A 24,402-nucleotide genomic window follows, 5' to 3' on the forward strand; every position below is an offset into this window, starting at 1 on the left:
ATCCAGATTACCTAGAAACACTGAAATTTACTATTCATATTAAGCAGAATTGGTGTGTGTGTGTGTGTGTGTGTGTGTGTGTGTGTGTAATGCATTGTTACAGGTATTCTACATCCACCTCTGCACATCCCATAGTTAACAATGATGCTTAGAACTAATCCTTCTTTCATTCCATTCATTTTTTTTAAAAAAGCTTAGGGTTTATGAAAAGGAAGTATCTCTGGTTTGTTGAAGGTAACATGGCGATATACTTGAATTTTGTATTCATAGAATAATAGAATCATAGAGTTGGAAGAGACCCCAAGGGCCATCCACTCCAACCCCCTGCCAAGCAGGAAACACCATCAAAGCATTCTTGACAGATGGCTGTCAAGCCTCCGCTTAAAGACCTTCAAAGAAGGAGACTCCACCACACTCCTTGGCAGCAAATTGCACTGACAAACAGCTCTTACTGTCAGGAAGTTCTTCCTAATGTTTAGGTGGAATCTTCTTTCTTGTAGTTTGAATCCATTGCCCCGTGTCTGCTTCTCTGGAGCAGCAGAAAACAACCTTTCTCCCTCCTCTATATGACATCCTTTTATATATTTGAACATGGCTATCATATCACCCCTTAACCTTCTCTTCTCCAGGCTAAACATACCCAGCTCCCTAAGCCGTTCCTCATAAGGCATCGTTTCCAGGCCTTTGACCATTTTGGTTGCCCTCCTCTGGACACGTTCCAGCTTGTCAGTATCCTTCTTGAACTGTGGTGCCCAGAACTGGACACAGTATTCCAGGTGAGGTCTGACCAGAGCGGAATACAGTGGTACTATTACTTCCCTTGATCTAGATGCTATACTCCTATTGATGCAGCCCAGAATTGCATTGGCTTTTTTAGCTGCTGCATCACACTGTTGACTCATGTCAAGTTTATGGTCTACCAAGACTCCTAGATCCTTTTCACATGTACTGCTCTCAAGCCAGGTGTCACCCATCCTGTATTTGTGCCTTTCCATTTTTTTTATTCTCCCTTCCCGACTCTTTTCTCTCTGTGTGTGCGTGTGTTCGCTTTGGTTATTTGCTTGGTTATTTTAAAGAAAACTGTATAAAACTAAATCAAAAGCAGTAATGAAAAACGTTTAGTCTTCCCAGCTTTATGGATATGATGTGTATTTCCTTCTAGCATACAGTACTCTCATGCATCATCACCTTTAAAAGCAAACACCCACACACCCACACACACACACGTAAAGTTCCCTAATCGGCTTGGGGCAAATTCTGCAAAATTATTCTCAGTGGAGGGGGAAATTGCAAACAGAAGGAGCCATGCCTTGTTTGCGTTTTTATAGAAAGGAAAATGGAAAATAAAATGTGTTACTTTACTTTGTCTGCCTTGCCAGCTTCTTTTGGGATTCCTACTGACCCGGGGGGGGGGGATCATTGATATATTTTTGTTCTTATTTTTATCATGTATTTTGTGTTTTTAATATTATAATTTTATGTTATGGACCACCCTGAGATCTATGGATGAAGGGTGGCCTACAAATTTATTAATAAATGAAAAATAAAATACCTGGTGGCCCTGGTGCGCCTCTGTCTCCTTTTTCACCTTTGATGACTGGTGGACTGCTTACACTCCAGGAACCTGCTTCTAGAAAATATTTACATTGGGGGGGGGGGGTCAGAAATGCAAGGCAGGTGGCACCCACGGTATGAGAAACAGAAAGCAGACTTCCACAAAGTTTTGCTTGCTATCCACATTTTAACTCTCCAGTATTTCTAGAGTGATGTCCTTAAAATGCAGCACCCTGGTCCCTTCCAAGGCTGGCCCAAATCAAATGGCAGTGAAGAGGGTAGCCTGCCACAAAATATAACTGCAGCAAATGTCTTTCTTGAATTGTATTGCTCTCTTTCCTCCTGCAACTGCGGAGAGAAGTGTCCTCCATAGATATAAAGGTAAAGGGACCCCAGACCATTAGGTCCAGTCGAGTCCGACTCTGGGGTTGTGGCGCTCATCTCACGTTACTGGCCGAGGAAGCCGGCGTACAGCTTCCGGATCATGTGGCCAGCATGACTAAGCCGCTTCTGGCGAACCAGAGCAGTGCACAGAAACGCCGTTTACCTTCCCGCTGGAGTGGTACCTATTTATCTACTTGTACTTTTGAAGCCAGTTTCATGTGGAAGCACCTATTCCACACTAAGCTCAAGAACAATTGTGAGAACAGCGGGTCTTTCTCTGAGATAAGTGAGCCATCTTAAACCCCATGAGAATAAGCTCAGGGGGAAAGTCACAGTAATGCTGATTGCAGAAGGGCACAAAGTGATTGTATGGAGTCATTTTTGAAGGGAAGTCAATCAGAGTACTCAGGCTTGATCCCTGCATTCATGAGCCCATCACTTTGTGACCTTGGCCTTCTCATTCCCTACACTATAATGCAGTGTCCCAATTTACATGAAGTTTTGGTGCATGAAGGTTTAGGAAATTGGAACACTGTTGATAGTATGGGATTGGGAACATGTCATATGAACTTCATTGTAATCCAGATTGTTAGCTGAAGTCGTTGGCTCTGGAGTCACTAACCAGCGCTGAAATCTTCTGAACTGGTGATGGATGAATGGATAGCTTCCTCATTTCCAATCCTTCTATGGAAATAATCAAGCCTCTGGGGCCTGATCAAAATCCATTTTCGACTAGACTCAAGCCAGGATGGTCTGCAGTCTGGTCTTAAATGGATTCATGGGATGAGGAGAAAGAGACCTCTCTAATCCATCATCCATCATCCACCACCCCACTCCATTTTGGACTCTGAAAATAACCCTATCATTGCATCACTAGAACTTACAAGCAACCAGGCCCCCTGTTACCAACAAACTTACCATCGGCCACATTTGGGTTTCCAGGGTAAGGGGTGTCTGCCTGCACAGATGGAGAGCAAATATATTCAAAATGCAAATAACGTTAAGTGCCTTACAGATCTCTCTATGCTGCATCTTTGGCGACACTTCTAGTCCTAGTACACAAGCGCAGCCCACACTGTTAGTAGCAGCCTTGCTTTATGTAAAATGTATTGGGATACCCAAGCACCAATGCCTGAACATCAGCTGGTCAGGGCCTGTTTAGTGTCAGGTTCTTTGACATGTAGCAGCATGTAATCTTGCCATTCCAAGAAAATTCTACATGCCAGGTTAGAACAGGGGTTGCCAGCCTTTTTGTGATCATGGTATTTCCCCTGCCAGCCTTTTTGAGTCAGTGGGCACTTCTGGAATTCTGAGAAAGTGCAGTGGGTGCCAGTCACTAACTAGTTTTTGTGGGGACATGGTAAAACATATAAATGAGCAGGAAAAGATACATGATCACCAAATGGTGCAGTCATATTCTCTGTGAATGGAAAAAAAGCACCTACATCAGCCGCCGCCACACTTGTTGAGAGAGATAAGTTTGCTGCCCTTTTCCTGGTTCAGATTGGAAGAGAGGGTGCATCTCTATTCCTGACACCCAGTGAAATACGGGCAGTGTAGGAGAGGCTGAGGCAGTGCAAACAGGACCTGAGCAGGATGAGCAAACAGTCGCTTGTGAATTGTGGATTTCTGAAGGGATATTTACTGAGATCTGCTGCGGGTACCAAAGGAGGTACTAGCTGACACTGTTGGCAACCCAACGACGTTAGAGGAATCCAATTGAGCCACTATGATTACTCTGGTTTAGCATCACAGTGCAACTGAGGTCAGAATGTGAATTTGAAAATAAGTGGTTGTGTTTGCGCTTCTATCGCTAATTGTATAGATGCTTCTCTTCAAAACACACCACCTGGCATACTTTCCCCAATGGTGCTAGTTTCCCAATCTGAACCACTTTGGAAGATGCTATTGGCCCCAAAGGGGGAAAGATATAGGGCAGGTACCATATGGCTCCCTGAAATCCATCTCTAACTGGAGACTTCAGGGACAGAAGCAGGACATTCCATTTTCTTACAGCTTTCCTGAGATGTGACTAAGCCCCACACACCTACAGCAAGTGATATCAACAGAACTTTGATGGGCAACATAATACAGATGAAGCAGTACATGGATTTGCTTTGCTGTACCGGGTTGCGTACGTTAACATTAATGTTTCCTTTTGACAGAGTGTTTTTAAACGGACAGGTATTTAAAAGTAAAAGTAAATTATATTTTAAAATGAAGTCTAACAACAGACAACTAAAACACAAACTATCTCCCAAATCACTGTCCTTACTCCACTCCTTTCAAGGAAAACGTTCTGCCAAGACAGCGGTAAGCAAACTTTTTTGCTGTGAGGTCTGCTTACGGTAGTGGGTGGTGGGTTGGTGGCTACACAGTCACATACATGCGCACCTACACATACTCTTCCAGCTCTCACTCACTCACACGCACACCTTAAACATTCCCACTCCACTCCCAGTGAAGGCACACAGGCAATCTATGCTAAGATCACTGTCTGCAGCAGCCTGGGCTGCATGGGGAGTACTGTACTGAGAACACAGCTTAAACCTTAAAAAGGTTTGTTGTCATGCTGCTATTCTCTTCTTCCCCTGCCCTGCCCCCAAGGGCTCCTGCTGCAGCCTAAATCACAGCACAGAAACAGGAGTCTTTTCCCCACTGTGCAACTGATGGGGGGGTCAACAGAGGAAGGGGGTGGGGCTTCCTGGGGGCTTCACAGGCAACACCTAGAGTGGCCAAGGGTGGCTTGGAGGCTGCCCATATGTGTTTTAAGACAAGGGTACGCAGTACTGGCACCCCTAAAAGAAAAGCACTGCACATAATTACTTTATCACTGCTATCTGTGACCTTAACCATTTGGTCCTGCCTTGAAAGCACACATGCAGCATGCGGCCTTTTTAGGACAGGTGCGCAACAGAACAAAAAACATATAAGCACACGTGTTTATCCAGGAAAAATGGATAGATACTGTAAATAACTCACTGTTGTCTTGCACTGAGGCCTGGGAGAAATTGGAAAAACTGTCTGTTCAGAAATTGGAGGAAAATAAATACAGTAACTATTTAATTATTTATAAAAGCAATATATTAATAAAAGTGTAAGACCACACTCTTCTCCAAAGCACTTTTTTGGGGTGGGGGTGGGGTATTTTTCTCTAAATCATGTTGGGATGGTTTTTCAGTCTGTATGTTGAAAATGTATATGCTAGGGTACCTCTAGTAATTTTTTAAAGACCAAACTACACATCAGAGGCCAAGAGAAATCCACTTGGGGAGGTATTTTGGAGCAGAGAAACTGCCAACTCCCTCCTCCTGATGCCGATTCTTTGCTTATCAGTTGTTTCCTCCTGGTGTGGCTTTTAATATTAAATAAACAAGTCTGGTCTTTTAAAATTACACTTACTTATCCCCTGTCTTATTTTCATGGAATTCAAGATAGCTACAGTTACACACATTCACCTTACAGTGATCAGAGGGGCAAATCTGCTGAAAAGTGTCAGCATTTTAGTGCACATTTTTCCTATGCAAGTTTGTTTAATATATTCATTTTTCATGTAGTTCCCCTCCTTTTCACCAATGTATTATTTGTTTAAAAATGCATTTCCCCCTAATATACACATTATGTGGTTGGAAACCTGCATCACAAAGTTCTTTTGAGAAGTGAAATTTTGGAAGGAAAGCTGTGTCTCATTCTTTGTTTGTTTGGGGAACTGAATCAGGTGGGTTCACATTCAAATGCAAACCGAATCAAATTTCTTCCCAATCTTCAGCTGTGAGCAACTGTCTGTTGGAAGTGTCAGGATGCAACTCAGCTTGTGTTAAAGGCAGGCAAGTCTCTATGAGGAGAGAATAGATAGTGGAGCCCCCCAAGCTTCCTATACTGCCTTTCTGAGCTAACCTGTGCTAACCTTTCCTCAGGTGCAAGACTGATACTCTCAAGGTTGCTGACCTCCCTTCCTCCCCCTCTCTCCACCTTTTGGGGGACAGGGGGCGGGCAGGTGTGGAGGACTCCCTGGTCCTGAATGGGATAATTGTGCCCCTGAAGGACCAGGTGTGCAGCCTGGGAGTCATTCTGGACTCACAGCTGTCCATGGAGGCGCAGGTTAATTCTGTATCCAGGGCAGCAGTCTACCAGCTCCATCTGGTACGCAGGCTGAGATCCTACCTGCCCATGGACTGTCTCGCCAGAGTGGTGTATGCTCTAGTTATCTCTTGCTTGGATTACTGCAATGCGCTCTATGTGGGGCTACCTTTGAAGGTGACCCGGAAACTACAACTAATCCAGAATGCAGCAGCTAGACTGGTGACTGGGAGCGGCCGCCGAGACCAGAACTAACATTGGCTCCCAGTACGTTTCCGAGCACAATTCAAAGTGTTGGTGCTGACCTTTAAAGCCCTAAATGGCTTCGGTCCTGTATACCTGAAGCAGCGTCTCCACCCCCATCATTCAGCCCGGACACTGAGGTCCAGTTCCGAGGGCCTTCTGACGGTTCTCTTACTGCGAGAAGCCAAGTTACAGGGAAGCAGGCAGAGGGCCTTCTCGGTAGTGGCACCCGCCCTGTGGAACGCCCTTGCACCAGATGTCAAAGAAAAAAACAACTACCAGACCTTTAGAAGACATCTGAAGGCAGCCCTGTTTAGGGAGGCTTTTAGTGTTTAATAGATTATTGCTTTTTAATGTTCTGTTGGAAGCCGCCCAGAATGGCTGGGGTATAAATAATAAATTATTATTATTATTATTATTATTATTATTATTATTATTATTATTATTATTATCATAATACCTATGGATTAACTCCTATTTGATACAACTGTGTTTAAGAGGAAGTATCCAGTTGATAACAGTGGAACAGACTCCCTCAGAAGATAGTGGACTCTCCATTGGAGGCTTTTAAGCAGACATTGCATGGCCATCTGTCATGGATGTTTTACTTGATATTCCTGCAGTGCAGGGGGTTGGACTACATGACCCTAGGGATCCCTTCCAACTCTACAATTCTATTATTCCATGATTCTATGATTCTTTGTCTCTTTCTCTCCTGCAGAGGTGAAGGAGAGAGTATGGCTCTTTGCACTTCCACCTTAGTTAACTGGAACCGTGCTCTTTCCTATACAACATGTATTATTTCCTGTAATAAACTTGGCTTTCTTATTTTCCATATTCAGACTGCATCCGGGGCAAAGTGTATTCTTCCAAGAGAGGATTCATTTCAAGCTTCTGATGATGCATTCAAACTGCAAATGCCATCACTTTCCACAGCAACCTCGAAAAGTTCCCCGCTTAGCTGTCTAGCAGCATTTCCCAAACAATGTTCTAGCTCTGAAAACTATCACACCAATAATTTATCACCTTGGAGTTCTTTGTGTCCAGCAGTAGCAAGCCCTTGGGAAGTTCACAACTAGAGCTAAACAAAGACAAATCACCGATGCCCCTGGCATATGACAACCAGAGCCTCTGAAGATGGCAGCTTCATTGAAGTGTCTCTATAAAATTCCCTTAAGTTTTTTCAATTTGGATAGAGCCAAATGAGATGACAAATGTGGGTGTACTTACTCCTTTAATGAAAACTACACGACCTGGGGGTCCTGGGGGCCCAGGTAACCCACGCAAACCAGGAGGCCCCTAGAAAGATAAAAGCAGGGGAAGCATCAGGGATTGTTTTCCAACAAAGGCCAGGGGCTGCCTCACCGCTGTTTGATGTATTTCAATATAGCATGTCAATATGTTTCCTAATCTTAGTGCTATTTTTTCCCCTTGTCTGGTGGTGTTTCTGAACATACAAGTGTACACAGTAGGGCTTAATCTTGTGAGAAATCCCTTTAGATATCATTAAAAAGTAAGGCTGCAGATTCTGATATGTGCTCGTGATCTGATGTGGGTCATGATACACCTGGATTGAACCAGGTGGCTTTGAATGCGAATTATACAGATTCCTTCCCCCATCCCTACTCAGAGATGGAGGTAGCTGTGCACCCGGGGGCGGGGCTAGCCAACTGCAGGGGCAGGGGGAGCGTCCGGGGGGGGGGGCAAGGCAGCGATGTCACTCCCCTCAGGGATGACACCTGGGGCGGACCACATCCACCACACCCCCTTCCTCCCCTTCTTATCAGCACCAGCTGAATCCCACTCATCTGGGGGGCAGAATAACCTGCTAAAAGTGGCTCTGTTCTGGCAATGAAGTGAGTACCCAGGAGGACACAACTCAGACCAACTCCTCCCAGCTTTCCCACCCAAGACTCAGTTGTGCACAGACTGGTCTCCTCATCCACTAACAAGCAATAAATGTGGAAGATTTGACCCAACATGACTCTAAGATATAGAGCCAGCATGCCCAAGAACTGCCTGCTAGTAGAGGAACCACAGACACTCTGGTTGGGGAGGTCCAAAGCAGGGGATATACGCCAGCCGTCTAACTTATGCTCCCCTGTACTGGCTTGTCCATCCATTCTCCAACACCATACCAGCGCCTTACCTTTACTCACATCAATTGGGGCATCCCGTGCTCTCCTACACAGTTCATAAACCTCTGTCCACCCCCAGCTCATAACGAAAGACACTGATAATTTGGCAGTGTTTGAAACACCCCATCGACCTTGTGATTGCTACAAGACAGGCCACACTAAAAAAAAAAAAACAGCACAACCTCACCCTTTAGGGATAAGGCCTCACCATACACGACAGAGAGTGTTTCCAAACAAATCTTCCCTTCCCTTCACCTCTATTGTGTCTCTTGTGTAACCCCTGGCAATTGGTTTCAGAAGTATCCTCTGAACATGGATATCTGAACATTGGCTACCATATCTTCTGAGAATGGGTTATCATATCCTCTGGATAACCCTTTCGGTTAATTTGACCAGTCCCCACACAAGCCAGTGCCTATACAAAAAGGAATTTCCTCTTAATTAATTCATGCATGGAATACAGCTTCCTTTTGCTTGCTATGAGTATAGTTGCATCTTCTTTAACTGTTAATAAGAACTCTTCATTTCTGTGGGACTTACATATAATGTTACGCCCCGTTCACCTTTAATGCCTTTTTTCCCATTCAGGCCAGGACGTCCCTGAAAGGCAGATAACAGCACATAAATGCTTTATGCCAAAAGAAAAATTATTTTAAAATACCCCTCTTCCCCCAAATAGAAATATACACACTGGCCGACCGGGGAAACCAAGTTCTCCTTTAAGTCCTGAAGGTCCAGGTGGCCCCTAAAGAAAAAAAAGAAGTATTACAAACAGAGAGAAAGGAAAACAGAACAAATGCCTATATATGTGCAGTGCGCTTTATTGGAAATAAAGCCATATTTTAGTGCCTCTGCCACACATTTGTACATAATAATGAATTCGTATGTTCAATGTGCATTAATACATTTGTACTAGTATGTTCAATATTGTTTGTATTTTATCTTTATTTTAAAGATGAATAAAGTTTCTTTTAAAAAGTTGAGAATCAGGGACAAGCCAGGAAAAGCTCTTCAAATACACTACAGTAAAAGAAATTACTGGGGCATTCTGCTTACATTTTTTTGTAGGGTTGCTTGAATATTGTTTGCTTTTAAAAGTCAGCCTAGTACCACATTTGCACTTCCTGACTCAATATGTGAACTGAAACACAACCATCCTTTGAAACCTGCCCTTTTCAAAAAAGAACAATTTGTATTGTTTTCATTAACATGACCACACAAGGTTATTTCAGTTATAACTACGACAAGAAAAGCACCCACCAGTGTACTGTTGCGAGCACTCTGCGCTCATGCAGGTGAAGAGTCATCTTATCGTAGAGATCCTGTGTCTCATGCATTACTCTACTTTCAGGGAGCTCTCCCGTGAAGACTGGGGATGTAGATTATATCCCAAAAATTCTGGGAAAATATTTCTGACACCATCTCTTCCATCATGGGCCAGAAATGGAAGCCTGGCCCATCCTTAGCCCCATTATCCCTGGACACAAACCATGGGATTGAGGCCAACGACCTAGCGTCCTTTTTGTTGACAGCAGCGTGACTGGCTGTTGCTTGTCACTTTGAAGCCGAATCGGCGCCACTAATGGAGACATAACCATCTCAGATCACCGTCCACAGAGAAGGGGCACTATGAGAGGCAATAGGTTTGAGGAAGCTTGGTTTCCGTTCTTCCTTATATATGGAAGTTGTATACCTGACCTCGGTCCTGTATACCTGAAGGAGCGTCTCCACCCCCATCGTTCTGCCCGGACACTGAGCTCCAGCACTGAGGGCCTTCTGGCGGTTCCCTCACTGTGAGAAGCAAAGCTACAGGGAACCAGACAGAGGGCCTTCTTGGTAGTGGCGCCCACCCTGTGGAACGCCCTCCCATCAGGGGTCAGAGAGATAAAACAACTACCTGTCATTTAGAAAATACCTGAAGGCAGCCCTGTTTAGGGAAGTTTTTAATCTGTGACTTTGCATTGTATTTTATTACTTGTTGGAAGCCACCCAGAGTGGCTGGGGAGACCCAGCCAGATGGGCGGGGTATAAATTATTTGTTTGTTTGTTTGTCTGTTTGTTTATTTATTATTATTGATAGAATTTTGCAATGCAGGTCTCCAGCCAATTTGTGTGCACAAAAATGCATATACGAGGGTAAAGGGTGTATAAATGTGTGACATTTGGTGAAAGAATACACTACATATGGGGAAATTTATTTGCAAAGTTTGTATATTGGGCAAGATTGCATAGAAAAATACATTTATTAGTTGAAATTTGCACTAAAGTGCTGACAAAATACAGGCTGGTTTCAGAAGAATGGTATGTTTCCACATATGTAGAAATGTATTTTTAACCGGTCTAGGTTTCTAATAAAACTTTGCTTTTTACCATTATAATTCCTTCCACATAGTTCATCCCTTTCTTCACCTTTCTACCGTCACTTTGAAATATTTCTCCCTCTCTCCAATAGCAAAAGGTGCATGAACTGATTTAATTTTTTTTTAAAATAAGCTTACCATTGGTCCAACTGGTCCTGTTACTCCAGGTTCGCCCTATGAGAAAAGGGGTTCTATTATTATTATTATTATTATTATTATTATTATTATTATTATTATTATATACCACCCTATACCCACAGGTCTCAGGGCGGTTCATTAAAGAGCACAACTTCTCTTCTATGGGACAGAGAGAGCAGAATCGTTCCAAAGATAAACCAACAAATCTACCTTCTCTCCTGGTCTTCTTATCACCTCTGTTAATGATTCAGCTGAAGCAAAGATAGCTCCTGGCTCACCCTTTTCACCCTACAAAAATCACATTATTCATTGGCATGCTATTTCATTTTTCCTCCAAGGTTTGATGTTTACAATTAACTGGTGCACATAAATCCATCAGATGAATTTGCTGCTTTATTCACTTATAGCAAGAGCTGACATGAATCTGACTTCAAATAGCCTCTTCTGAATGAGGAAATAAACCAATGGTTGGATGTACAGGGATCAGTCCGCAGATATGGGTCCCAGATCTGGAAAAGCTGAAAACTAACAAGGGAACAATTCACAATGCCCCATTGTTATCCTTGGATCCTGGAAGGGACTGCTAGATCCATGGGCACCTAAATTTGAACATAGCCCTAAATTACAATTGTGTGGTTCCACCTTTTTTCAACTTCCCAGAAGATATTGCTTATTGCATTACCGTTTTGAAATATGACAAACCATGCAAACCAAATTCTTGCCAAGAGGTTTTGAGTTCATCTTTGAATATACAAGAGAAAATCATCCCTAACAGTTCCAACACACGCTGGTAACCACCTCACATTTCTAAACTGGTCTTTTTTCCTTTTTACCTGCTTTCCTTTCTGTCCTGGAGAACCAGGAAGTCCAATGTCTCCTTTTGGTCCCCTGGGGCCCTAGAAAAAAAAACACCAAAGTAGACTTTCTATAAACTATAGACTTTCTATAAATTATGATTTTCTTAACTTCTGCATGTTGCCAGGTAGGATTAACATCTGATTGTTTTTAGGACAACAGCAGACCTGTATGCAGAACTGGGTGTGCTGACAAATCTCTACAGAGCCATGGTCATGGCTGGGGAGGGGGGATGGGCATCTGCTGGGACTGGGAGAGGTGAAGAGAGCCAGGGAAGTAACTGAGGGCTTCAGCAGTGGGTGGAAAGGTGCTGTCTGGATGCTGTGTCCACCCATAGAGGAACAAAATAAAAAATTAAAGAAAAATCCTTCCAGTAGCACCTTAGACTTAGAGACCAACTAAGACTTCCGGCGAGGTCGCCATCACGGGCGGTCGTGGGTTGCCTCGGCAGCGAGGCGACCCATCCAGCCCGGGGGTTGGAGCCCCGCCACCGCTACGCGGGGCTCCGGTGAGGCGCGGGAAGGGCGTCCCGTGCCTCGGGCTCCCCGGCGGGCCCGCTAAGTTCCGCACCCTTCCCTCGTTCCCCCTGTAAAGGGGGAGTGGGGGTGAAGGGAGCGCGGAGCTAAGTTTGTTCTTGGTATGAGCTTTTGTGTGCATGCACACTTCTTCAGATACACTGAAACAGAAGTCACCAGACCCTTATATATAGTGAGAGGGGGGGGGTATTACTCAGAAGGGTGGTGGGAATGGGTGATTGGCTGATAGGTGTGGAAAACCTGTTGACGACTGTTAACGACTGCAATTGGTCTTACAGGAAAAAACAAGGAGTGAGATGGCTAAAGATAGCTTTGTCATGTATAATGAGATAAGAATGCAATGTCTTTGTTCAGACCAGGTCTCACCATGGTTTTAAGTTTGGTAATTAGTTGCAACCATAGAGGAACAGTCAGCCAGCCTATCCAATGAGAACCAAGGGAGGGGTAGACCTGGAATGCAGGTTTCTCAGAGGCTACACCTACCCAGGTGCCATCATCATCCACAAGGTCTACCAGAAATAGCCGGTATGTTTGCAATATTTACTTTGCCCTTCCCCTGGAAAAATTCCTGTGGGTGTCCATGGGAGGGGGATGATTTAAAGTGCGGAATGGGGGAGGTGGGAGCCAGATGCTCCCCCTGCCCTCATCACTGCCCATACTATTTCAGCCCCTTTCCCTCCTCTACCAGTGTCCTTTTTGCAGGTAGCTCTAGCTGTGGTCAGGCATCCCACTGAACACGATACATAAAAACAGGGGAAGGCTCTAGGTATTTGCTCCAGCCCTGTGCCCCAGCGTCCCCAGGGGTGTGGCCTGCTCTGTCTTCATACCTGTCTGCAATTAGCGTGGAAGCGTGAAAGGGGTTTAAATGTGTGTGAATGAGCATACCCAGAAACTCTCCCTGTGATTCGGAATCCTGATTCCCAGTGCATTCAAAAACTTGCTTTAGACCCTCCGGCTAATTGCAGAAAAGTCTGAAGAGCAAAACCTGAGAGGTTTTGAGTGGGGCTTGTTCTCTGCTTCCACCCCTGATTTTATGCATCGTGTGTTTGGGACATCACTACCAAGAGTGGGGAAATTCTACTGTGCTTTGGGGATAGTTGAGGGATGTGATCATGTAGGCGGGGCAGCATGAGCTTTTTACATCAGTGTTCCCTGCCTCCAGGGCATGTGATCTACTCATTCAAAAGTGATGTGGGAATAGCTGCATAACTCCCACACAAGTTATGAATCAGTCTACATAAAGACCAAATAGGTAGGAAACAGGTAGGCCCAGAGGTGTCAGCTTGTGAAGACATCACGACGACACCCTGAAATTGCGTGTGTGAGCGAGCATCTTGACTCCCTCTATAAGTCATAGAATCATAGAATCATAGAATCCTAGAGTTGGAAGAGACCACAAGGGCCATCCAGTCCAACCCCCTGCCAAGCAGGAAACACCATCAAAGCATTCCTGACAGATGGCTGTCAAGCCTCCGCTTAAAGACCTCCAAAGAAGGAGACTCCACCACACTCCTTGGCAGCAAATTCCACTGCCGAACAGCTCTCACTGTCAGGAAGTTCTTCCTAATGTTTAGGTGGAATCTTCTTTCTTGTAGTTTGAATCCATTGCCCAGTGTCCGCTTCTCTGGAGCAGCAGAAAACAACCTTTCTCCCTCCTCTATATGAAATCCTTTGATATATTTGAACATGGCTATCATATCACCCCTTAACCTTCTCTTCTCCAGGCTAAACATACCCAGCTCCCTAATTCGTTCCTCATAAGGCCTTTGACCATTTTGGTTGCCCTCTTCTGGACACGTTCCAGCTTGTCAGTATCCTTCTTGAACTGTGGTGCCCAGAACTGGACACAGTATTCCAGGTGAGGTCTGACCAGAGCAGAATACAGTGGTACTATTACCTCCCTTGATCTAGACGCTATACTGCTATTGATGCAGCCCAGAATTGCATTGGCTTTTTTAGCTGCTGCATCCCACTGTTGACTCATGTCAAGTTTGTGGTCTACCAAGACTCCTAGATCCTTTTCACATGTACTGCTCTCAAGCCAGGTGTCACTCATCCTGTATTTGTGCCTTTCATTTTTTTGCCCAAGTGTAGTACTTTGCATTTCTCCCTGTTAAAATTCATCTTGTTTGCTCTGGCAGAAGCTTCCCAGGTTTGGGGAAGGAGGCACCAGGGGAACATTTAGGGGACTAGCCTAGTCCCACCTTGTTGGATCAGGCCTTCTCCTAGCAGCAAACACATGTCCTGCTGGAGCTAACATACCCACTGGCCATGCCAGCCAGCTGCTGGGGAAACCTTCAGTAAGTGAAGGTTTGCTGTACATGCATAGCTGTACACAAGGATGTCTCATCTGTGTGAGTGGTGGACCTGCTTGGCCAAGGTTTCCACTTGTTTGTGCATCTCCATGTGGGTAGGCCTTCTTCACACGGCTGACAAGTGCTCATCCACCTGTGGCCAGCAGGTGTGTCTATGTTGGGGCCTGGGGATTGCAACATGGTCCCCATCCCTCAGCCACGTTTGCTACATCTATGGAGGAGAAGGCCTGAAGAGAGCTCAACACTTAATCTGAGCCTCTGGAAATGTTACAAAAGGAGCACGATGGCAATAGACACCATCCTAGTTTCATTTGTCCTGTGACTTATGTGAAATGCTCTTATCTGATGACTTGCTGAAGTCATCATACAAGGGGGTCAAAGCAGTATCACTTGGTCAGAATTGAAACTTATTCTCAAAGCCGTCACTGGCAATCCTGCAGTATAATGTTTGGTTTTACTCAGATTTATATTATTTTCTCATTTTATTATTAGGACCTCAGAGTTTGTTGGGCATTATATGCTTTGTGCACCACGACAGGTGCTAAAACATTAATAGCAATTACATTACATGTTTACTATTTCAGAAACTGGGTATATGGTACTTACAGGAAATCCTGGCAGGCCGGGCTTACCGTCTGGACCCTGTAAAATGCAATGACAAAGCAGGCGAAGATGTTTCACTGTGATTAGGTATCCCTGCTGTTTGTGAATGCCATTTCATTCTGAACTGCATTTACACATTGGACAACTTTCTAAATACAGCTGTCTGAGTAGCAGAATCCAAGGCTTAAGTTTCAATCACTGCTAATTACTTAAAAAATATCCCTGGTCTACAGAGACACACATCCTTTAGGAAACATGGCAGATTTAAATTGTTGGTTTGCACGTGTTACTATAATTGCTAAAAAGACTTTGCAATATTTTACATTTTGCTATTCATGCAGTCATAACTGGAAGTCATCTTGCACAGCAGGAAACTGCATCAGAACCAACAAGTTTGCATTCATTGTTTTGATTCTTGGGAACTGTAAGTTGTGTGGAAATACTTCTACATATGATAGAAACGTATCATACAGGCCTGCAATGCTTAGTTGATCTGTTAAATAAATAAAAAATCCTTTTCCTGATTTTAAAAAGTGCTTCCAATTAGAGAGCAGATACAAAGTAAATTCTTTAATACTTGTAAATATATATGGTTGGATCCAGACTGAGGCTTCAGTATTATTACACTCTTACCTGGGGAGAAAATCTCATTTAAACCAGTGAGACTTACCGTATATACCGGCGTATAAGACGACTGGGCGTATAAGACGACCCCCAATTTTCCCAGTTAAAATATAGAGTTTGAGATATACTCGACCACAGATTTTCCACCCGGCGTATAAGACGACCCCCAACTTTTGAGATGATTTTCCTGGATTAAAAAGTAGTCTTATACGCCAGAATATACTGTACTTCTAAGTAGCCATTTGTACTTAGGTTATTTGTACTCGGAAGTTGGTTGCACGTCATTGCAGGTGAAATCAGTGGGACTTAGATTGAGGAATGACTAACTTTTCCCATTGATTTCAATGGGGCTGAGGTTCAGCTAAGTTTATCCCATAAACTCCACGCAGACGGCACCACGTTTGAAGTGACATTTTGTCTTCCCTCATACACAAAAACAAATGTCTCTCTTTAAGATGATGCTTCCTTTAACTCCTGCATGCATTATCCAAAAAGGGAAGTTTGTTTTCTTCTCCAGAACTATCGCTTTACTACTGTGCAAATGTATACATAGACGCGCACTCAGCTGATCTGGGGAAATCGCCACCTCCCTGAGTGGGACAAGGTGTTTTTAATCTCCATTGTGTAGACAGGCAGAGTCCCCCCAACCCCAGGCGACCCCCGGGTGGAATAATGACTCAAGACACTATGTTATGGGATTAAAATTGGCTACAACTTTATTAAAACTTCAGAGGTAGGGAGACCTTGGCTTAGGCATTGGGTGTTTATGCCTCCCAGTCCCCAGTCCCCAGCCCCCATCTCCACCCCTATCATTCAGCCCGGACACTGAGATCCAGTGCCGAGGACCTTCTGGCAGTTCCCTCACTGCGAGAAGCAAAGCTACAGGGAACCAGGCAGAGGGCCTTGTTGGTAGTGGCGCCCGCCCTGTGGAACGCCCTCCCATCACAGGTCAAGGAGATAAATAACTACCTGACATTCAGAAAATACCTGAAGGCAGTCCTTTTCAGGGAAGTTTTTAATGTGTAATATTTTTGTATCTGATTTTTGTTGGAAGCCGCCCAGAGTGGCTGGGGAAATCCAGCCAGATGGGCAGGGTACAAATTATTATTATTATTATTATTATTATTATTATTATTATTATTATTATTATTAGGGTTATCCAGAATGTGTGGGGATTGGGCTGGGTGAGATCAAGCAGGGGCGTTATCTGTTGCAAGCACACCAGCTCAGTTCCTTGCAACAGCCCCAAACTGGGAACAGTTTTCCTATTCCGGGTTTATGTTTTGTTTTTGCAGTCGATTACAGAGACTAAACCATCCCCAATTATATCATCATATAGTATTATATTCTACATGTTCAGAGAGAAACATATTGGAGAATACTATGATTATATTCTGTTATATTGGATGGATCAAGATCTGTACTCAGGGCTGTTGTCATATAACACAGTGAAGTCCAAAGAAGTTGACAGAAGCAGCATATTTCTATGTGAGGATTAGAAAAAAACACTTTGGGAGTTTACTTCAACCAAGGCATCGTTTTATCTAACACAACAGAATAGAACATACTCACTGGAGGCCCAACAAGTCCTTTGATTCTCGTAATGTTAAAACTTTCATCTGAAGCATTTAGTGACTGAGAGAGAGAGAGAGAGGAACAGGCAAAATGCCAAACATTAATAGTTTTTTCTAGAACATCCACTAATTTCTAGAAATATTGGAGAAAAACCAAATGTTCTAGTAATTATATCTAACATGGAGAAATGTACCGTAAGCAGGTCATCAAAAGCATACACTGTTTTTCTACCCCTCTCCTTCAAGCATTATTTGTTTTTTTGCACTCCAGCAAGAAGTGTATGACACAGGAGAATAAGGAAAGGGGGAAAAACTTTGGAGAGAGACAGAGGAATCCACTGCAAGGCCTGCTGCTGCTGCTGCTGCTGCTATTACTATTGTGATGAACCTCTATAATATGATGGCACTCTCTTTTTTTTTTAAATAGAGGTCGGCTGAAGAAACTTCCCAAGCAGCCGGACAGACATGGGTGTTGCAGAAAAATTGCTCCTGTGCGCTGGCAGCCTGTCACGATCCCTTATGGGGGATCCCTCATTAAAAAAGGGGTAATTGGCCATTAGAACTCTGATCCACCACAAGAGTAAAGATTGCTTCCTGCTATCCACTACATGCCTCTGCTATGAGCAACCACCATAATGGAAGGAGCGAAGATGCATTTAAAAATACACAATAAGCACCTACCAGGGAGACACATTTGACCAAGGCTCTCTGGTGTGTGTTCATGGTGCTTTTTCACCCATGCACCTCCTTTCCAAACGCTGCATTTAGCAAAATGGAATTTGTCTTTACCATAAAGTGAAGTAACATCATGGGCTGGTGCAGAGAGAATGCCCCTAACCTCTTCAACCATTGCTCATAAGTTCCTTCCCCTGCCCGCTTCCCTTTCTGGTGCAAACATCTACAGGATTTACCAAATACGCTTTGCTGTTCCTTTGTGTTTTGAAACCTGCTTCATCAGCATTAACCACAGTAATAGGGGGATCTGTGTGTGAGATGAGCGACTGGAGCATGGCGGGGTAATTTCCCATCAATGTTGGTTCATTTCACCAGAGAAAGACTCACTTGAACTCCACTGTGCCAATGAAAAAGCTACATGGTTTTGCTTAGACAGGATTTACTGTCAAGGCAACATGTCACATTCTCTGCATCGAGCAGAACAGTCACTGGTGAAGTCAAGAGATTTGGCTTTGTATTATTTATAGTATTTATGAGATGCCTCAAAAGTAATTTCTCTAGGTATCTTACTTATAAAATAATAAAACATACCAATAAAACCATATTATTATATGTTACTGCTTGGCTTCCCTCTGCTTTTATGCCTCAAGGGAACATAAACTCTCAACATCTGACTTCATCTCTAGAGGTTGAAGTAATTTGCTTTTCATATAAGAACAAATCCCCACGGGTAATTTAAAAAAAAAACACTTTCAGGTTTCAAACTAGCTGACATGGGCTCACTGGAGAACTGAAACATAGTTCAGTCAAATGTTAGACATCTTTATTTCTGCATATAATGGCAACAAACATGCTTTCCAGAATGCTTGAAGAAGTAGTTTGTTCTGTATTTTAGATTGTGTAGCAGAACAGAAGGTAGTTAAAAAGCAGGGTTCTGTTCTAATTTGGGGGTGGGGTTTTGTTTACTCAGAGGATTATGAGGTGGTCTGAGGGCTGCCCCTTGGAGTTTGGAGCTGCTGGTTTTTTTTACAGTTAAAATATTTCCTTTCCTCACAGATATTAGCTTCTTCAAGCAACTAGAAAGCCTGGCTGGTCAGTGACAACCGGGCAGCAACTAACTGGGAGAGATGGTGCTTTTGGTCTTGGCAGGGCTAGTGAATGTCCAGATAGAGGTACGTGCCGATGGTGATGGTGTATATGCAGAGTCCTTAAACCTCACAAACTATTAGGGTAAGCAAAAGAAAAGGGAACCACTCTTGCTCCCTCTGTTGTGCGACATAAGTCTTGTTCTTTAGCTCACTTACAAGTAAACTGAATCTTTTTGAGTCAAGCCCGTAAGGCAGCTGTTACGTACTGAGCTGAATCCTAGAACAATAGGATCCAGAATGCAGCAGCCTGATTGGTCCGAGAACAATAGGATCCAGAATGCAACAGTCTGATTGGTCCGCAGCAGCCACCCAATCCAGCTCCAGGTGGAAGTGAATCAGCGGCCTGATTGGCCTGCAAGAGCAGCCAATCAGGCTCCTGGAGGAAGTGAATCCGCAACATGATTGGCCAACAGGAGTAGCCCGGAATTAGCCAATCACATGGGGCCCATTGTGTAAATAAGGTATATATTGCAGACGTTCTGGGGAAAGATTCATTCCTTGCTACTATGAGCTGAATAAAGAGCATGAAATTCACACTTGACTCCAAAAATATTTCAGCAGCCTTCCCCAACTTCTGCTGGGACGGCCATGATGGCTGAGGATAATGGAAGCTGTAGTCTAACAACATCTGGTGACCCAGCATTGGAGCAGGGTTGGGCTATCTGTGAAGGTCTTACACGATCTTGAGGGCTCTCAAGATCTGGATGACCTGGAAGCTGCGGCCATGGGACCCATTGGGTTTGGTGGGGACAGCAAGGGGGTGCGTGCAGGGTGACATCTTTCTGCTTTGCCTCAGGCGGTCAAACAGCACAGTTCGCTCCTGCTATGAAGTCTAGTTGTGATGACAGTGAAGCAGAGCCTAGCTCTCACATCCTGTTCCCTCTCTCTTTTTACCTATCAATGTACTCCATTGCCTGGCATGGAACAGATGTGGCAAAGAACGGGAGGATTTCTGGAATGACTTCAAGATTTTTGTGAAGGCCTCACCTCCAAACTTCCACAAGTGGCAGACATTAGCAGCAGCACTACACAAATGCACAAATGCAGCAGAATAGCATTAAGATACCTACCCTAGGAATGGCTACGATGGGACCAGGTGGCCCAGGTGGTCCAGGTGGCCCCACAACACTGGCACCATCTTGTCCTGGTTCGCCCTATTGCAACAGAATATGGTGGTTAGGACTGTAGGGAATGACCTTAGGTAATGAGACAGAACCAAACAATGTTAATCTTCTGATTTATATACACACAGGTTCTGCTTTCCGAACTCAATGCGTTCTCAGAAAATTGTTTGTCAGGTGAGCATTCGCATTAACAAGCTGATGATTTCCATTATTTCCTATGGGAATATTTCTAATCCGTTATCTTTCTCCCAACATGTTTTCTTCCTAAAATGCCCAGAGCCAACCAACAGAAGAAAGACAAAGCAAAACTGGTGTGTCCGATCTCTCCTTCTCCCTGACTGGCCATCTCTTTTCTCCATCCCTCCCTTGCATGCTGCCGCCAACCAGCAAAGCACAAACAAGTAAGAAAGTGGGCAAACTCCAGCTGTCTGGGTATCTGAATCACCCACACATATGTGCTGGAAGCTGCCCAGAGTGTGCTGGGGAAACCCAGAAATAAGATGGGCAGGGTATTATTATTATTAATAATTATTATTAAGGTTTGGGCAAAATTCTTTGTGTTTGGATAAGTGTACTTGCAGATAAGAAGCAGGTGGATAGCGGGACCTGCATGTAGCAGCTTCAGCACTTGTAAAAAGATGATGCATGCATCACTGAGGTCCGTGGATATTGAATTAAATTAAAATAAATGCCACTTCTTACCTTGGGTCCTGGATCACCCTTATCTCCTTTTGACCCCTGCATTTAATTTAAAAGCCAGCATTAATTGCATGAAATGAAGATGGTAACACTGTCGCTAATAATATAGGTTGTACATATTGAAACACAGCTATCCATGAGAGAAACACTAGAGAAACAATGGACAAAACAATAGACAAAAGGTCAGAATTGCTTTTATTTATTTATTTATTTATTTAAATTTATACACCGCTTGATTTAAAAAAAACAACTCAAAGCGGTTTACAAAAGACAGAGCAGTAGAGTCAAGAAAAATGCACAGCCCTACTTTAAAGCGTACAAAACTTAAAATACTAAAACAGATTAAAATTACTTCAACTTTCTAAGCAGCTAGATAGGCTTGTCTCAGCAGGAATGTTTTTAGCAGGCGTCAAAAAGGCACCTGCTTGATATCAAGAGGCAGGGCGTTCCAAAGTGCAGACGCCACCACATTAAACGACCAATGACTTACAAATGCAAAACAGGTATTATGTACCTGTAACAGGTATTATGTGACACTTCTAATAGCGCCAGTTCTGCCGATAGAAGCGTTTGAGTAGGAACATGTGGGGTACGGTGATCTCGTGGGTAAACTGATCCCATTTCCCCATGGGTAGAATTCAGTGGCACCCCCCAACCTTGTGAGTTTCAGACCACAAAGGGCTCTGCTTCGGGGGTATCTAGATCACAGGCCAACTCATTGGCTTTTCTTGTTGAGTGACAACAGTTAAGTAGGCCTAGTCATTCTGGCCAAGGGCACAAATCTCCTCTGAGGAAAAAAGCTGGTACCTGCTACACACGGGTTAACATTGTTGTCATTATGAGACAAAAAAAAACTGCAAACACTTGAAAAATACAAAATTACAAAACGGTTACAGTGTACCATATGTTTGACCTTTAAGAAGGGCTGGTAGAACGTGGGAACATATAAATATGCGATTGAATCTTAATATATACCATCTGTGGGTCTTGGGATCTTGCTTTCAATGTTGTTTGCTGCTTATCAAAATTTATTTGTCGGGCTCCCACACCTAAACCTGAAACGATGCCTCTCAGGCTACAATTTCAAGTGATGCATAGAGAAGGAAGTTCATAGCCTACTCACCGTGTCTCCAGGTCTTCCAGCAACACCAGGAAATCCTGGCCTTCCTTCTGGGCCTTGCTCTCCCTAATGGAACACAAAAATATCCCACATTCACTTGAGAGATTCATCAGCTTCTTTTAACTGAGGCCACGATCCAGAGAATTCATTCCAATGCCCCCAAAGGCTTACTACAAATGTAAAGATCACAGGGAAAGAAGTATCTGAAGAATACAGGTATCTGAAGAAGTGTGCATGCACACGAAAGCTCATACCAAGAACAAACTTAGTTGGTCTCTAAGGTGCTAATGGAAAGAATTTTTTATTTTGTTTTGACTATGGCAGACCAACACGGCTACCCACCTGTAACTGGGAAAGAAAAAGTAACACAGGGCTGAGCACTCCAGGTAACAAAGCCAGACAGACATGAAGGGGGCACTCATCTCAAAGAGTCCCCCCAGACAGAGTCCTGGCATCTCAGCGGCCATGGTCTGTCTACTGATTATACATAGTACGGTTTTCAAAAGCTTCACTGAGGTAAAAAAGTAAAGGACCCCTGGACAGTTAAGTCCAGTCAAAGGCGACTATGGGTTGCAGCACTCATCTCGTTTCAGGCCAAGGGAGCCGGCATTTGTTCACAGACAGCTTTCCGAGTCATGTGGCCAGCATGACTGTCAGGGATTGCTCCCCCCTTTAGATGTTGCTCATGAGAAACGACAGGCTCTGCAGTAAGCTAAAACTATTTATTTTCATAATGTAGTTACAGAGTCTCTGAAATACGTCTGGTCAGTTACTTTCAGTTTCTCGGAGTGGCGGGCTCTGTCTTGCCCGCCAACACAGCCAACGGCTGGGCACTTTGAAATGACGTCTGCATCGCCTCCCCCCCCCCATCATCTCCTCCTCCTGTCTGAGACTGACTGCCCTGCCCTCCTATAGCCTGGCACCTCTCCCTCTTCCGGTGACAATTCCTGACGGGGGCTTGAGCTGGGAGATGAATCAGTGGATATTATTGGTGGCGGCTCTCTGTAACCCAGCGACCCCCCTTCTCTGGAGGAAACACTATCTTGCTCCTCTCTCTCTCCCTGTTCCTCCCAAGTAGCCCGTTCTTTCCCTGACAATGACTAAACCACTTCTGGCACAACGGGACACTATGATGAGTGCCAGAGTGCATAGAAACGCTGTTTACCTTCCCACCGGAGCGGTACCTATTTATCTACTTGCACTGGTGTGCTTTTGAACTGCTAGGTTGTCAGAAGCTGGGATGAAGCGACAGGAGCTCACCCCATCGTGGGAATTCGAACTGCCGACCTTCTGACTGGCAAGCCGAAGAGGCTCAGTGGTTTAGACCACAGCACCACCTGCGTCCCTGTCAAATTCACCCCAGATGAGACACTGAACAAATAGCAAACAACCAAAGCAAGACAAATAATAGTGTGCTAAACTACAAATATAAGTAGTCTGAGCCTTCAGCAAACATAGCAAGAAATAACAACCTGGTATTGCCCAATGAAGGCCAATGTCATTTATGAAGTCTCTGTTTCATCTGCTTCCTACAGGTCTTATCCTCTAGTTTGAAGATGGAAGCACCCCAAAGCTGGAGTCCCAAAGTATCACTTATGAGGACAACCCAGGGCTGGCCTGAGATGTTTTGCCACTGTAGGCAAAATGCCCCAATGCCACCAGCATGATGCCACTACTTCACAGATCCTGGCCCCCCTCCCCCCTGACCATTATGTCCATATTGCCGCCGGCTCCAACACTGCAAGTGCCGCCATGACAAGGGCACAGTGGCAATGGTACAGTGGCAATGGTGAGGACAACAGCACTGTGGCGGTGGCATGGGCAAAGCTCCAGTAGGACTGGCAGTGGTGCCATGGTAGAGGTGGGAGGCAGGCCTGCAAATGGCTTCACCAAAATTTGCTCCTGTGTTTCTGAAGAAGCTTTATAGAGATTTTCGCAGTAGAAACTGGGCTGCCTACCCTCTGCAACTGGGCCTAGAATTGCTCAGTTTTGGTGTATTCTGTTTGTTAACACAAATAGCTGGACTACCGTAGGTTTGAAAGCTGCTTTCCTTGGCTGATACCAGACTAATTCAAGATTTTGTTGACAACATTCTAGGCAAAATGCTTTTAAAGGTTGACTGGTATTGCTTTTCACGGATTCAAAATATGTTCAACAGATGGGATTCATGGAGCACGTGTCCACATTCTGTTGTTTTCTAAATTACAGTAAGCAAAAACTGTTTCATGATAG

At 44.2% G+C, this 24,402-nt stretch overlaps 1 protein-coding gene across 1 annotated transcript in view; it reads right to left on the bottom strand.

Moving 5' to 3' along the window:
• The window catches only part of COL15A1 (collagen type XV alpha 1 chain), a 75,863-nt gene that overhangs the window by 19,718 nt on the left and 31,743 nt on the right, over positions 1–24,402 (bottom strand). Inside the window, exons 17-30 of the mRNA XM_033169365.1 lie at positions 22,174–22,236; positions 21,054–21,089; positions 20,298–20,381; positions 17,403–17,465; positions 15,210–15,245; positions 11,731–11,793; positions 11,108–11,185; positions 10,898–10,933; positions 9,091–9,144; positions 8,940–8,999; positions 7,492–7,560; positions 4,921–4,962; positions 2,857–2,896; positions 1,553–1,630 (exon numbers count right to left, since the gene is read on the bottom strand). Of these exons, the coding sequence (XP_033025256.1) occupies positions 1,553–1,630; positions 2,857–2,896; positions 4,921–4,962; positions 7,492–7,560; positions 8,940–8,999; positions 9,091–9,144; positions 10,898–10,933; positions 11,108–11,185; positions 11,731–11,793; positions 15,210–15,245; positions 17,403–17,465; positions 20,298–20,381; positions 21,054–21,089; positions 22,174–22,236 (802 nt within the window). The remainder of the gene's footprint in view (positions 1–1,552; positions 1,631–2,856; positions 2,897–4,920; positions 4,963–7,491; positions 7,561–8,939; positions 9,000–9,090; positions 9,145–10,897; positions 10,934–11,107; positions 11,186–11,730; positions 11,794–15,209; positions 15,246–17,402; positions 17,466–20,297; positions 20,382–21,053; positions 21,090–22,173; positions 22,237–24,402) is intronic.

The sequence above is a fragment of the Lacerta agilis genome, chromosome 14 (assembly GCF_009819535.1).
Source record: "Lacerta agilis isolate rLacAgi1 chromosome 14, rLacAgi1.pri, whole genome shotgun sequence".
NCBI lineage: Eukaryota > Metazoa > Chordata > Lepidosauria > Squamata > Lacertidae > Lacerta > Lacerta agilis.